General features: G+C 43.4%; 1 protein-coding gene across 4 annotated transcripts in view; it reads right to left on the minus strand.

Annotated features, from left to right (window-relative positions):
- Positions 1-16,373, minus strand: part of LOC114871950 (zeta-sarcoglycan) — a 159,614-nt gene that overhangs the window by 14,472 nt on the left and 128,769 nt on the right. For all 4 annotated transcript variants that reach the window (XM_029178571.2, XM_029178574.2, XM_029178576.2 and 1 more), the window contains one exon: positions 2,488-2,764. In XM_029178571.2, the coding sequence (XP_029034404.2) occupies positions 2,488-2,764 (277 nt within the window). The remainder of the gene's footprint in view (positions 1-2,487; positions 2,765-16,373) is intronic.

Raw genomic sequence — 16,373 nt, forward strand, 5'->3', positions numbered from 1 at the left:
CTTACGGATTGATACTCAATTTCCAGCGAGTTTAGCCCCTATCGGGGGATCGTTGCGCCTGATCGCAGCAGCTCCTTTCGATTTCAAATAAATTCGATAATGGTGGATATAGACGGGTAAGATGCTGTTGGAGTGTGATATAGAAAAAGATTTCTCCATCGTCTTTACCTTAATCGACGGAGTTAAGGTGCTGTTGGTAGCTCGTCTGGTTTCTCGATGGATTCCGTTCAATCTGGAATCGATGATTTTACAAGAGAATCAACGTCGTTAACAAAATTCTCTTAGAAATTGAATTTGAATTTTCATATCAATTCTCCTCGAACTTTGATTTCTCTCTTCCATTTTGTTACTAAACTTCATTCTCCTTTATACATTCTATTTTCTGCTTTATATTCAGTTCAACTTTTGCCCATCACCAAGGTTATGCTGCTCTATATAAGTCTGGTATCTTATGGAGAAGTAAGATAGTAACCATATCAGTGGTCGCGATGGTTTTCGTGAGAAGATTTTCCAAAAGGATACGTCTTGCTTTATTCTACGCTCTTCGCTCCTATTCTAGCTTAAAATTTCAACATTCTTCTGTTTTTATGTTAAAAGTGCCACTCAAAGACAATGTTTCGCGGTACGTACTCGCGCAGTGTCATATATCAAGACTTAGAGCAGTAACACTGACGTTGTTTTCAATAATTTGGTAAAAATGAAACTTTGCACGAGAGACCCGGTAACGAAGTTTATCGTTTCACATTAAAACTCGTTCGTTGATCAAGCATCCCCTCTGTTCCGCATAAACGTTAGCAGCGTTAATTACACAACCGTCGAATTACGCTCGCGACATTCGCACGCGGTCGCGATAAATCCACGGCGGTCGGGGCCGAAAGGTAACGCGATCCCCTCTCTCTCTCTGGACGATATTACTCAACGCCATTAAATATCGCGTTTTGCGCGGCCGGATTTCGGCAATAACGATAATGAAACAACGAGCACCGGTGGGCCGGTGGCTTTTTCTAACGACCAACCTCGTTTCGGCGAGCTTGTTATCAGGCCTGCCACCCCGTAACAAACCCTCCGCGCCCTTCTTTTCTAGCATCGGGCCAGGCTTGGTTAATTATAAACCAGCCACCTTGCTCGAAGAAGCGCGAACGACGATTCTCTACCCCGGTGTAACGATGTTCCCCTAATTACAACGAATTATATTAAACAGCTTGCCAACACGCCCTATCGCTCCCGCCTCTTCCTGTTTCTCCTCGCTTCTCGTTTCCGTTCGCGAACCTTGCAACTTCAATCTTATCTTCCAGCAAACGAACGGAGCTCTGTTGTTGCCGCGAGAACTATTATAATTTCCAGCCGCTTGACAAGAGGTGATTTTAACAAGCGTTCAAGTTATGACGCTGGCTCGAAGTACAAGCAGTCGGTAATCGGAAACGATTTGGGTAACTGTGACAAGGTTTCCATCGGCAGATTCGATTAATATCCGCATACACTCGGGTGCAACTTAGGCGAATTATAGAATGTGTCTCCTTCCGTTTGCCTTCGAAATTGGTAAGGTAAATAGACTTTGCCTTAATTAAGAGAAGTCTAAATACTGCAAAAAGCGAAGAATGATTGTAGGAAGAATAAAATAAATGATAGAAATGAAGGCAAACGTTTCGAACGACAAGCGCCAGTAGAATAAACTATAACTGGTCAGACACCGGATATGTTCATGGCTTTACCCCTTTATTTAACGAGATTCATGGTTTAATGAAGTTAAACGTATGGTAATTGTATTCGGTAATAAAATTAATATTATGTAGACCAATTGTAATTCGCATACGGATTTCCAGTATGATATCTTATAAGTGCAACAAGCGGACGTAACAAACGTGGCTCGGCATATTTGCATCGACTAGCAAGCGGAAATCACGGGGCGGAGAACACGAAACGATCTTGCTCGAACGTGGATCGGGCTTCATTACCGAACAAAAGCTGCTCAGCCACGGATTTTCAGTTATGACGGTTTGCCAGCCGGTTTGCATATCCAAAGCGCGTTGCACTTGGAAGCCTCGCAGCCGAATACGCGCATCTCTACGTCTCTCTGTTTCTGCTTACCGGATATCAAAGTCAGCGATCGTGGCAGCATCGCGCCAGCGGGAAATAACGCGAATGGACGCGCGGTACAGCGACGTCGTGCTCGAAAAGCAGCTACGGCCAGCTGCAAAGGTTCGGGAAAATGACCGTGGGTGTGTTTTACAAAGAACCACGGCTCGCAATTTCGGAAATAATTTGCGCCGTGAAAAAAAAACGCTGCGTTCGTTGAGGGGGAAGGAGTTGAATATTAATTCTTTCCTCTATAGAAAGGAGTGTGCTATACATTGAAATTTCTATACCACAATGAGGCGTGCATGGTATATGATTTTTGTTGGTGTACGTTATAGAAGGAAATAATTAAACGGTATCTCGGGTACTTTGAAATTTTTCACGATTCAGAATAAATTATAGAATACTTACGGAACTAAATCCCATGACTTTGAGCAGCCACACCGTGAGAGCCAAGTTCAGGATCACGATGATCATTAAAGTCAGCACCAACGAGTAGAGACACCTCTTTCTCCAGCCGTACACGCCTAACCTCAGTCCTTCCTTGCAGGACGCGGTACCGGAAGTGCGGTCCTCGAGAAGGGGAGGTGTCCTTCTCGAGGATGGTCCCGCGGATTGTCTAACCACGTTCCGGCCACCGGTCGACGTGCACGGCTCGTCTGCCCAGCCTGTTTGCCCTCGAGACATCCTGAAATCAGACATCGGTTTCCTTTTATTAAATTCATGCATCATTTGCGAATTCTTCTAATTTTCCTTTTTTCATTTTACACGCGTTGCATAAATTTTCCGCCAGCTACGAGTTTCAACGCCGACCATTTCCTCGCGTTTCTTCTTTGCCTACTTCCTTGACAGCGACAAACGAGAACTGAAACTCTTAAGCGTCGACGCATGCACGCGCGCGAAACTAACTGCAAAAATGCAATTGTTCCAGCTATTAATAAGGCGGTAATTACCGTGCTATTTCTTCCACTCCGATGATTTATCAACGATTTATGCTACGCTCTCTCAGACCGGCTGTTGAAAATTGGTCAACGACTAGAAACAAGGGAGCCAAGAGTGATCTTCAGCCTGCAGTTCTTGAAACGCGAGCCGTTCGTTCATACGTGCCCGGCGTTCCAAGATCCGCCTACCTCGTGCTACTCCATTTCCTTCAACGTGGAGCGGATTTTTTATCAAGTGAAAACGCCGGTCCGCTCGAAATCAGATTTTGTTCATAGAGCTGAATAAAGCTCGATCGTACGGCGCGCGGGAAGAAAGGCTGAATCCGAAATTAGCGTGGCAAATAGGGGACGATAAAATTCACCGTATAAAATGTTGAATGAAGAAGAGAGGGAGGCGAGGCCGAGGATTATCAAATGGCAGATAATTAGCGGTGGTAGACGAGCGCGTGCATGAAAAATGAACGAACAGAAAGGGGTCGATTAAAAGGAGCGACGAAGTCTGAGGAACGAGAAAAAAGAAGATGAGAAAGAACCTGGGTAGACTTATGTAAATCTGACCGCAAAATAACGGATGTAACTTTCCTCCGTAATCTCTCGCTGCTCCGAATTGAACGGATCACCATTTACTTGCATTTTTTTCCAATCTACTTCCTACCAGGGATCGTAACTCAAATTTAAAAAAGTTACGGTTCTTTAGAAATTCAACAAACTCATTTACCCTGATGGCAAATGTTCTACAACGCCATAGATAGGCCAGAAGGTTAGAGTACCAAAAACTGTAGTTATAATATAAAATTTCAAAGCGAGAGGGAATGCAACTGCGGCGAAAGGAAAAACACAGAGGAGTGAGGAGAGAAGCTAGGGCTAAAATATTCAATGCTACCCCTCTGCCTTCTTGCGTATAATTATACCTCTCGCGAATATAAAGAGCTCGGTCGCTTGAAATTAAAAGCTCCGAAGATAAGCCCCCGCGAGGAAAGAGACTCGCCAGCTTGCTTTTCAGGGCTAGAAAGTCCACGATTTTCAACAAGAGAACAGACGAACACAGAAGAGTTAGAGAGGAACTGCAGAAAGTTAGCGATTATAGAAACACTGCCGCAGATGTACCCTTCGTCGAAGATTGCGTTTAACGATGCTCTTTAATCATCATTTTCAGTAATCGTTTCCGGTGTCCAAACAGACCTTGACAGCCTAATTACTAAGGATTCGTGTTTTTCAAGAAATTGCAGTGTAACGAAAAGTTCGTTTCAAACGAAAGAGAGGGAAATTCTAAAATATTAAGATAGTAACGCATCAATTATGAGTCACTGTAGTTAAGGGTGGAAATACCTGTGGGATTATAAATAACGCGGAGGATATGTTAAACGGGCTCTGAAAGTTTCAATGTAACGCGAAGTTACCACAATAATTTCACAGTTTTGAGCTCAAAGAGCATTGCAAGTCGTGAAATTATCACTGTACTAACGTATGACCGTGTTGCATGTTCTTTTTTTCCGTCGTCCGGCGTCGCATCCCTTGGTCCACCTGCGGCGCAACTTCCGTGACAAATAGCGCTTTGTTTAAAACGAATCAAACGAAATGCTGAGCTGCTTACCAGCACGGAACACCGTGGAATTGTGTGTGTGTTCGGTGGAGAGACACGCGAAAGCCCGGGACGAGATAAATTTTCGAGCAATGGAGAAGATGAAAATATTTCAGAAATGAAAACATACTGATTTATGATATCTTTATTTCATAAGAAAGGATTGTAATCATTTTTGATTTCACAGAAAGACTACGCAACGCCTATGCCTGAAATATTCCAATAAAAGGGGTGAGAATTTTTTGCATGGGATGCGAATGACAGGTGTCCAGGACACTACAGTGTTTTTTAGTGTTTCGATTTCAATTTAAGCGAAACGTGTCACAGTGAATTTAACGAAACAAAAAACGATTCTACGATAAAAACGAAAGAAAGATGCTAAAGTACTAAAAGATTAAAATTACTTTCACAAAATTACCATGCAGTCGTTTTAAAAAAGAACTGATTAAAGTCGTATCGTCGTAACGGGTGATTTAAGCGAGCATCGTAATGTAATCAATTCAGCAAGCGTCAAGGGGAACAAGGGTAGGGGGATGTACACGTTTGAAACACGCATGCGGGTTAAACGAAGAAGTGGAGCGATTAATTGGTTCCCCAGGGAATTTCGTTTTGACGTGATTATCCTGTGTAAAGTCCGGTTTAATGTAATTCCTAGATCCTTATGAGAGGACTTCCAGGTTCGTTAAACAAGGCTTTGGAAAAGTTAGCTACACTTTTTTTTCTCGTTTACAGGAAATCCTTTCAACTTTCTAAAAATTTTGCTAAACTCCCTAGTTATACGAAATAATTACGAAACAGACATTTCAATTTACTTCAAAAGGGAGCAACATGACACGTAGGAACATATTATAGAAACACAAGCATGAGTTTTCCGACCTGAACGCGTTAACTAGAAAGCGAATCGTGGATTGAAAGGGTCCAGGGTAGCTGGTTCAAGAACATACAGGTTAATTATTTTCCTGACGGCGTTGTTGTTGGAAAGCTGGGAGCTTATCGGGCGGTTAGTCAAAGACCGCAGGAGTGTGGTGTCTTTGCAGGGACGAAAGGGTGTGAACGGGATGATTTGGAACGTTAGTTAGAAACGGTTGGTAACATCGATGAGGTTCTTACTCGGTAGTGGTAGTGCACGGCATCTGGGTGGCTCCGGTTCGCGGTGGGTGCGCCATTGCCGCAAGCCAAACATAGTTTAACTGAAATTGCCGTTAATAGACTCGTTCGTCATAGTATCGAAAAGCAAGCGGCTTGGCTACCAGTCCTTTTTACATCTCCTCCATTCCATTCGTTCTCTTTCACTTTCTTTCTTTCCAGATATTTTTCCCCCAGTTCAGGACAGCGCGGAAATTGTCGAGCAATTTCCATGAAAAATGCCAGACGTTTACAGTACGACCGTCCTCGTCTGGTTTGCCACGGAAATTACGCTCACCCCTCTCGGGTTAGTTCACCCCTCTTCGACGTTTTCAATTTCATCGCATCGGCCACTTTATTGAAATAAAATTGCACCAGTTGATATTCGACAATGTTGTGCTTGTCTTCCTCCAAAGTGGATTATCGTTGTCGAGCAATTACGAAGGATCCTGTCAAATTCGCGTGTCCCGCAATAATTCTTTTCGTCCTCCTCGAGGATTTCTGTTCCCACCTTATCAATTCGCATTTTCAATAGAAATTTATTAATGATTAATCGTGAACTCGTTGACAACGAGTCACTATCGAATTATAAGATTAGCCCACAGATACGAAATACATTGTACACTCGTGTTCTGATCGTATTAGCGATTCGATATCTCTCTATCCTGGGGTTAATGGGACACGAGTAGAATCTGCTGGAATCAGAACATCAAGGGATCGGATATTTCTCGAGGGTCTCGGAAAACCCCTTAAGGGTGGTCAGTTATTGGCTGTAGGATTCAATCATGAGATCAAACATCGACTGGTCTTGCTAGAAGGGGACTCGACATCGTGTCAACCTCTCTATTTGTTATTATTCTGAAAATATATTTTGTCACATTTTCAATGTGAAAACGTCATCAATGCAACTTGAAAGAATTTTGTTTCTTATTGGATCGTCAAAACGAATTCGAGTCAGCACATAATTCACTCAATTTGTACCGAGGAAACGGATAAATAATATTCCATAAAAGTCCCGAAGAACTTTCCAGATCTATGGGTATCTATATTTCAAGCGAAAATCACGGTAAAAAATCCCATTTCGATCTCGTCGATTCGCGACGATCGTCGTGACGTATTGGTGGACGTCGAGAATCCGCGTGAAATACGCCGGCTTCTCATTCACGTGAATTCGTGAAACGCGGATTCGTCAGTGATTTACTGGGCCACACGGCCTATCCATTAAGAGCATCGACACGATCGCGAAAATAAACACTTTATCGCGAACGATCTCCCATCGGTTGTCTCCGATCCCATTCGCGGCAACGAATCCGACGATGCGGGCTAGAACGTTTATGTTTAACGGCCAGATAAGCATTTACAGGGCAATCGTTCGGCTGTATCATCGATTTATCGATGAAACAACCAACCAAGTAAATTAAAAGGGCAGGTGCAGCGATTATTAACGCCCGCATACAAACCCGCCAGCCCAAGCTGGCCTCATCTCCTCGTTTTCGTTCCGGCCAGCCTAGTCCCGTCATTAATATCAATCATCGTCATTCCTCTATCGTCTATAGTCCACGTCGATCGATCGAACCTTTCTCCCCGTCTTTCGTATCGTCAATCGGAATTAAATGAAACGTGCAAATGCAATGAAAATCAAAGAGGGAAAGAGAGGATTGACTTTAATAATAATTACTATCGGTCCTTTTTTAAAATACGTATAATGAAAATTATAATATCCCCAAGGTAAACGTTGCTCGCAGTCGGTAGGTATATCGCTGCTCGATCGAGTCAATGAACAGAAGCAAATTTCGAGTAAAATTGTTTGTCATCGTTTTGTTTGATCTGTCAACGTTAATAATGGTGCTCGATTGCATTCGACCCTCCTCCTCGTTCCAATATGGTATGTCGAACCCTTTTTATATGCCAGTCGCATCGTGTGTTCTTACAAAGTCTCTTTGTTCACAGCTTTGATTAATTTCTTGTGGCAGCTTCTTCAAAGAATTTATTATAAACGTTACACCAATTTTGCCACACCATCAGTAATTTCCTATAATATGGTAAAAAATTTTCAACTGCAGTAAATACTTGTAAATGAACTTTTATGCAGGTAAATGCACTTTACGTGGGAAACTAAAACGTGAGATAAATGAAAAATGCTGCTTCTCGTAATGTGCTTCGATAAATAGCCAAGTATCGCGAAACAAGTTCATATTATTTCTACGTTAGTGAAGGTTTCTCCTCGTGCATTTATGAAAGATATTACGTGGAAGGAACAAGGGTCGAAACGAATCGCTTGGGCAAAGAGTCACGACACCTTTCGAATCGTCGACGTTTCTACCTTGAAGTTTTTGATATCCGTCCGGAAACTGCTCGAACGGCTAAATAATCGCGAGGAACACGGAAACCGAGCAGAAGATTTCCCGCGTGGTTCAAGATCCACCCTCATTTCCTTTCTATTTTTACTCGCGGTCGGCCGGATCTAAATTTGAAAACTTCTCCGCCCTTTGATCTTTCCGCGGACAGCAATTACTCTCGCCGCCATAACTTCCTCGGGAGCTTTTGTTTATACCAAGGAGAATCTTTGAGCCGCGAGGAAAAAGCTGGACCGCGGCTGTTCGCCTTTCGGTCGAGCGAGATAATTCGAAAAACCCTGGGACTGTTTGACAGTGAGCATCTGGTAAATAGCCAAAGGCGTTGTGGAGCAAATTTCATGAAATCCGAACGATTGTTTTCGATTCGAGGTTGTTTGAAATCCATTTCAGCGTATTAAAATTGAATCGAAGCTAAACTTGATCGACGTGTGTTCAAACATTGTTTGAAACGCGTTTTAAATCTCTTTTTTTTTCGTGGAAATAGATTTATAGTGTTGACAATAAATGTTCGAATATTCTTTTCCCCTTTTGATAAAACAGTACCTCGTTAAATGATTTCAATAGAGATGCTCAAAAATGATGTAGATTGATGGCAATAAGAAAAAAAAATGTACACCATACATTTCCGTTCAAAAGTCATAAGTACTTGAATGTTTAAAACAAAATTATTGCTATGAATATACCGATTTAATCGACGGTTATTTTTCCATTATAAGCACGTTCAAAAAGCACTCTTCCATTAACGGTTTAATGAATCTGGTGTAAATTACCAATTACAGAGATGGAACGAAACAATGATCAATAAACGTAACGAAAGCCGATATCCGATCAGATTTATAGAAACATTCGTTTCCGCGGTCGAAATTTAAGAGATTGTTATCTTTATTCTGTTACATATATCACCAGGCGCTGAGATAGTAAAGTAATTGATATCAAGCTGGAGGGAAAAGGAAGAGGTTGAAAGGGTCGGGGGAAGGATGGAAAGCTCGAGGAAAAAGGAAGTTTCGGGGCGAGTGAAGGAAAATCCATCGACCCACGTGGTAGGTTTCTACGAATCCAAGGAAATCGGTTTAGAGACCGGAAGGGAGCTGCTTTGATCGCGTTACCGGCTCGATCTCACGGATTAGGGACGATCCTTTCCTCTTTCCTTTACCTTTTTCCTTTCCTTCTCCACCCCCTATTTTGTTCTTATCCTCCGGCCGCCTTTTCTCACCAAACTCGATATTTCGACTTTGACCGTAACCTACCCTAACGTAACCCACGTTTCCGCTCACTCTTGCCCTAAGAATCAACGGGAAATAAAAATAAGCTTCTCGGTCTGTTCGATTTACCCGCATGTTACATGTGTTTCATACGGTGATTGCCAAATTGACCCTCTACGAAAGAATTTTTTTTTATGATTCATTAATAAAATTTATGAAGGTTGAAGCAGTTAAGTGAAATAGATTATTCTTCAGGTATTATTATCAAAGAAGAGGAGTCTATCGATAATCCAAAAGACTCGAACAGAATCGTGTTCGAATTCGATTCTCCAACAGTCTGACCGATCGATTCCTTTTCTACTGTCACGGAAACAACATGAATTCGAATGCGCGTTAACAAGAACAGTCTTATACTTCCCGTGTAAATCCCCATCGGTATTTCTGACGTGCCAAGAAACGCTCTGCATAATATCAAACGATCTTCCAGCCATTTTAATTTATGCATCATCCCAGCTGGAAACGCTTCGTGGGAACGAACGACGAAGGGTAATTTCAATCTTCGTCCCGGCTCAGATGTAGCATGAATAATAAAGTACGAAAGCCCTTCCAAGACACTCCCACTTCAACGTCAAGGCGAGGTATAACAATTTTTTGAGTCATGAAGATAGACCTAACGGGGAACTTCTTGTGAAATAAGGACAGTGTTCCACTCGTTTGAAGAACGAAAGACGACGTCTTCTCTGCGGGGATACACCGGAACATCCGTTGACTTTTGCCTTTGGTGTCGTTGACATTTCCCATTGGGCAACTGGGGAGCTTGGCATTTTCCATTTCGAGACCGCAACCCCACGTTTTCCGACACCCCACGCTTGATGTTCACTTTATATCGAGGGCAGGTCGTTATCTCCAAGATATCTCACCTTCTGCCGAGTCCAGACTGCTCTGACAACGGCTGCATTTGTATTTGTCATATGTGATCGTTTTAGAAAATAAAGGACCTTTGAGAATATTTTTTACTCCCCTTGAACCTTTGAAATACACTTTAATGGAGAATTCTGAATTTCTTGTAGGTAATACAGGAGCCTCGTAACGAACGGTAAACCGTAAGTGTGATTGCTAGTTAAAGGGAGTTTGCGAATAAGTTACGTGTCATCGAGGGGCGGCCTTAAAATTTCAATTAACGTGCAAATGATGTGCGCACACCAGGCGTACACGAGTTGAGAACATTTTTGGTAACTATCGTTGATTGTGTTATCTCTGTTGTTTATTTTTTATGAGGTTGGTCGAGCTTTTTATAGGAGGACACATTTGAAGAATTATTTTGATGCGAAATATGTAATCGTTTGAAAGAAAAAATCAGGATTTATTTTTCTCCGATTTCACCAACGAATCACGGCATGTAAGGCGACCAATATTCAACTATCCAATCGCCCAGCTACTCAAATCGAGCGTCGTCTATCCCATGACCTCCAAGACTCGTCGCCAGTTGGGTGTTCGTGTACGAGGGTTGAATTTATAACGAGCCATGGCGAATTTATGAGATGGTCTTTTCTCGAGAACGGTGCGAGCCAACGGCTGGCCGTATCGGCAAGCTTCTCTTCTAGGCATCAGAAAGAGGGCGGCGGAGAAAAGGGCGAGCAAACGGGGTAGAGTAGGTGCAAATGTAGACTCTAATCCGAGCGGTGGTGAGCCATCGACAGGAAGATTTATCTCGACGAGACCAGCACCACAGCGACCACCTCTCCCTCTCTTTTCCTCGACAAACCACCCCTCGACAATCCCTGTACCTCTACCCCTCGACGTTTCCCCGAGTTCAGCCCGGGGAATTAAATTCGGCCGCGAGGCGGTTAGCAATATTTTATGTTCCGATTCACCTATCCTCCCTCTTCGCATGTTCACCACCCTGCCGCGCCAAACGTTCGTCCTTTCCCACCGTCGCGACGAAGTTTACGCGTTAAATCCTGCCCGATTGAACGATCGTGTCGCGAGTGAAATCCTTTTCCAAGTTAAATGGCTGAGACGGATTCGCGAATGCTGAAAATGGACGGGGTTTATTTGCTGCTGCTGTCCCGACAACTTTTACGGGCTGACACTTTGAATCGTCGACTAAAGTTTTGATCATTTAAATATGAGATGTTAAAAATATCTTGCAATTCTTCTCATTCAACAAATTAATTTCAAAAGTTAGCAGTTAGACGAGCCTCGAACATCTCGTGAAATTGGTAACAACAGCTACCGGAATCGAACCTATTTGCTATTAATTCGAAAATGGCACAGTCTGTCCGATTTCTCGCGTACATGACTAGTACACACACACAGGAATAGAGGAGCTGGTACACGGAAAATTCCACGTCGTGCCTTTACTCGTCGGTGAAACTAATCGAATGAATAAAACAGCGAGCGTTAACGAACAGGTCGGTCCCTCTTGGCCATGGCGTCAGTTCCCGAAACTTTGCTAATGGAATCGTGTCCGCTCGTAAAGGAAATATTAAATGCTCGTCCTGCATGGATACGGGTTCGATCGTTGAACAGTGCAGTGTAAAAAAAATCGCCTTCTTTTTAGGTACAAGTCCAAATAAATAACGTTAGCCAAACTGTGTACCGCTTAAATACCACTGAAAATCCAGCGTGTTCTAATTACCCGATCCTCGCATTAAAACACAAACAAACGCGACATAATTTCCTGACTAAACCTCGGGCTTACAAAAAAAAAAAAAATATCACCGTTGACTTTTTCCTCTACATTCCTCACGAATCAGCTTCGATCGACGAACATCGTAAGAATAGCGATAAAGGAAGTAAAACCAGCCACGAGAAAACTACGAGAAGATTTAAGGTCGTCCATTAAAGGAACCACGAGCAAAGCGTTTTCCCACGGGTAGGATTATAATTACAAATTTCGAGCGAAGCTCAAGCCTCCGGCGAATTAACTCGAGTAATTGTAATTATAATTTCAGCGAAAGAAACGACTTCGTAAGTACCGTTCGAGATAGAACGATGTTCCGGAGACGGGGTACTCGTGGAAAAGTTTACTCGGCCAACCTCTTCGGAGACAGTGGAGAAATGGCGAGGAGGAGGGGTAGGAAGAGGATGTAGAGGGGGAGGGTAACGTTTGATTAATTTGGCACGAGTTTACGCTCGCATCCGACGGAATTAGACTAAACGGATTGTCGTCCAGTTGACCCGGTAGCGGCTGATGCACAATGCGAGTACAATTCTGGAACGCTAACGCGTCGCTGGTTGACGGATAATGCGATTCCGTGTCGTGAGTTGGGGTCAGCTGTCTCCTAACTCGATGGGGTCCCGCTCGACTAGCCCACTTCTGACACCACCTGCTCCAACTGTTACCGTAGTTTCGCTCCAGTCAAATTTGAAACTACAATACCGCCACTTTACGCGGCCATCCCTGTCCGAACGAGGTTAATGTTCAGTCAATAAGGCTGGAGAAAATTACTAAAGAACTTTGATCCTACTTAATTAGCCGCGTCGAGTAATTTCTGATCATCTTAAAACAAACCAATTGATCTTCTTAGCTACCTTATAATTAAACGCGAATGTAAATTTTTAACTTAAATTAAGATTAACAAGAGTAGCTTTGGAAATGGTGATTCGTTATTCGGAGGGAAGCGAGATGGAGAATAATTTTTGTAGAAAATGGAATTTGGAGTTGGCGAAAAGATTTTGAATTAAGATAAGCTAGTTGAAGGAACAAGACGGTCAAGTTAGACGGATGACTGCAAACTAATCTTCTGTTTGAAGGTTCAATGCATGAAGATGGCAACGGAGGACGGGGTCGGGACACTCTCGGGACCGGTGGTTGCGGTAGAGAGATAATGACCCCTGGGGTACGACGGGCCGAGTTAGAACTAAGCGCGAATAGTTTTCCTCAAAGTCACGACGAATTCTCTCGCTATCGTGCATTTTGCAAGGGTACGTTCTATCCCGGATGGTCTCCTTAATCTTTAACAAAGAAAGTTTCCGTCGAAAGCAGAAACGGATGTACTGTGTGCACAAGCGTGTAATTCTAAGAAAATGGAATAATAATTTTAAGGAAAGAATTATGTGACGACGTAACAGTTACAAAGGTATATGTTTTCGCGGAATGAGTGGAAAGAACATTTTCAAAATGAGGTTTCGGCCGTACGTGACGCCCACGAAATAATTCCTTTACCTTTAATTTAATTTCACGATGCGCGAGGCGGATGAGTTTCTGAGATATCGTCGTTATAAATTCACAGCAATTTTTTAACATATACGTTCGATTATTTTTAGAGGAGAGTTCTTTGAAATTCCAAGTGAATTATTACTTTGAACTGAGAATGTTTCGAGAGTACAATTTTTAATTAAATTTTGCGAATTTTTCACAGTCTACATCAAATATTTGATATTTCCAGTGTCTGCAATAAAGAATGATATATTATTAATATTTGCAAAAATTTATATAAATATCAGCTGTCATATGAAATTTTTTATACCTTTCCTAAGCCTTCATTTTCATGGCGTTAGAAAACAGCGCTGCACTCGAAGGTTGATTTATTATTAAGCAACGTTGCGTATTCGCTTTACCCGTGACCAGAAAGTGACGTGTTGATAAATGATTCAAATTCTGATTCCCAACCGCAAAAGAGTTAAAACTGTCGATGAATTCGTAAAGTTTCTTACAGCGAGTACCGAGAAAACGACCAATTTGCCGTAGCACTTCAGAGATTACTTTGGTGGTGGCTTGTAAGAAGGGAATCAAAAGGATGGAGGAAGGAAGCGACAATCGGAGGGAAGGAAATGGTACCAAAAGGGATGGAAGGAATGGAGTGTAGGTAATCATAAAATCCAACTGCTATCTGTTCGTTTGTTTGGCTTGTAAGCCTCACGGGTAACTGGATAATATAAGCTAGCGGGACACAGAGAGGCGGTACAGTTTGACTTTGGCGGCGGTGTGCCCGCGCAAATGTGTGCCTAAGTATGTGTATACACGTAACAGCCCGAGAGACGAGGGAAACCCAGAAGAGGAGGGCACGAGTCGGAGGCTACACCAATGTTTGAGTTCCGTCTCGGATGTCGCTTTGCTCGATCCTCTGTCGCTCTGTCTTTCTGCCTCTCCACCCTCCTCGTTTCCTCTATCTCTCGCGCTGTTCGTTTCACCCGTACCGCCTTTACTTTTGACCTTGCCTGGAAAAGTTTAGTCCTACTAGATTACTAGAGCGAAACCTCGAATATTTCTTTCGGAATCATTTTATCAGGAACTAATCGAAGAGGAAGTAACGGTCGACACGCAACACTGTGCGTTCCACCCCCTTTCCTTGCTACCCCTGACGTTTGAAAACATCAATCATATGGATGTTGAAATAATTAACACGTTCGCTGCCACCCAGGAAATGTTAGGGACATGCTGTGTGCCACTATATCCTCATTCCTACGAGCAACGTCGAAGCACAGTCGACGGGTTGCACCCACGGGTTATCTCATTCTACGTCGACGAAGCTTCGACGGTGTCAACGAACGTGTTAAATAGAAACAAAAGTTTCATTGCATCTAATAGATATGTACTGAGACACGTACATACAGTCACAGGGACAAGGGAAACCGCCCAATTCTTTTCTAATAGACCCACTGTGTGACGAAATATGCAAAGGGAACAAAATTCGACAGAATGAGACCGTCTTACTTTCGTTCGCGTATTTCGTCACGCAGTGGACCTATTAGAAAAGAATTGGACCCTTACCCCTGTGACATTTTAGCTTCATGTAAATACCTTTCTCCTAAAGCTTGTAAAGCTTGTACGATCAATCTTCCCATCAGCGATCAGTTTGAATGGAGTTCGATGGTTAGCGTAGCTGGGATTACGATCGTCGAGGTTAAGACAGCCGAAGCAGGCAGGTAAGGCTGCAACAATCGAGTACCTCGCGTGGAATGTCAAGATTCGGCTCGCGTACGCGCGAACATCGCATCGCATCGGCTGGAAGAGGTGGTGCGCGGTGTTCCATGGACGCGTTGGGATCCTCGAGGGTATAACCTCAGCAGGGCAGCCTGCCACCAGTCGGAGGTCTTGGCTTTTAGGTCGGCCGAGCTCTCGCGGAACTTCCGTAATGCGTTAATCCGACAGGCACGTATCTACGGTGAAGATAAGGTTGTGCAGGTTCGCTCGGTAACGGTCTAGGCGATTTTCTCGTCTCTCCGATGGACTTGGTCTCCGTAGACTGGGTGTACGCTATGGCAGCTTCTCTTCTACGTGACACCGTGTCTGCTCGATTTCCCTTAATCGAGTCTTTTGGTCGTCGCGCGTCGGATTATACGGTCCCTCGCTTCGTCCTCCCGTGTAACAAGCCTGCTGATCGTCTTATCTTCGCTCGCGACCCTCGTGGCCGGCTTTCCTTGCTCGCGAACGAAGCTACGTTAACAGCCGACTGACCTGCAGAATGCGAATTATTCCGCGAGAAACTTCCCTTCGCGTGGATAGAATTTAATTATCTACGGCAATTCGGCACCCAACGTCCGCCAGAAATTCCATCACCGTAGACGAACGACCAACTAAACTGCTTGCGCAGGAAAACGGTGTTGGAAAGAATTTTAGGGATGACCCTATTAAATCCCTTGCGTTGAAATTCTGTTTGAAAAGTTTATTTTGAATTAACACCGTGAGAGATCACGACTCGTTGATTTTTCTCCACGTGACATCTTACACGCTTCGAGGCGAAGAACGAGAGAACGTACGTCGAGTACTAAACGCTCTTCTCGAGATCTTTTCGAGCGATACATTATTCAACCGTCGCAACGAGCAGCCAAGAATTGCCGCTGCACCATCTTCGCACGCGTTTTCTTGCGACTTTTTGCCACGCTTCTTCCAGCATTCGGTGAAACGTACGTCTTCGTTGACGGCTATACAACGGTGTAACGGTAATTGAGCAAAATTAACGAGGACGGGTTAGGTTGTCTCTCAACGGTCCGCGTGCACGTTGTTTAGCGAAAAGAATGACACGCCGTTGGTAAATTAAGCGCCCTTCCTTTTGCCCTGGGAAATTTCTTCCTCAGGTGTACATTGCCATCGAAATACTATTTGCACGTAATTACTTCTACTTACGGCTTGTGTAATTTG

This window comes from Osmia bicornis, chromosome 1, assembly GCF_907164935.1.
Source record: "Osmia bicornis bicornis chromosome 1, iOsmBic2.1, whole genome shotgun sequence".
Classification (NCBI taxonomy): Eukaryota; Metazoa; Arthropoda; class Insecta; order Hymenoptera; family Megachilidae; genus Osmia; species Osmia bicornis.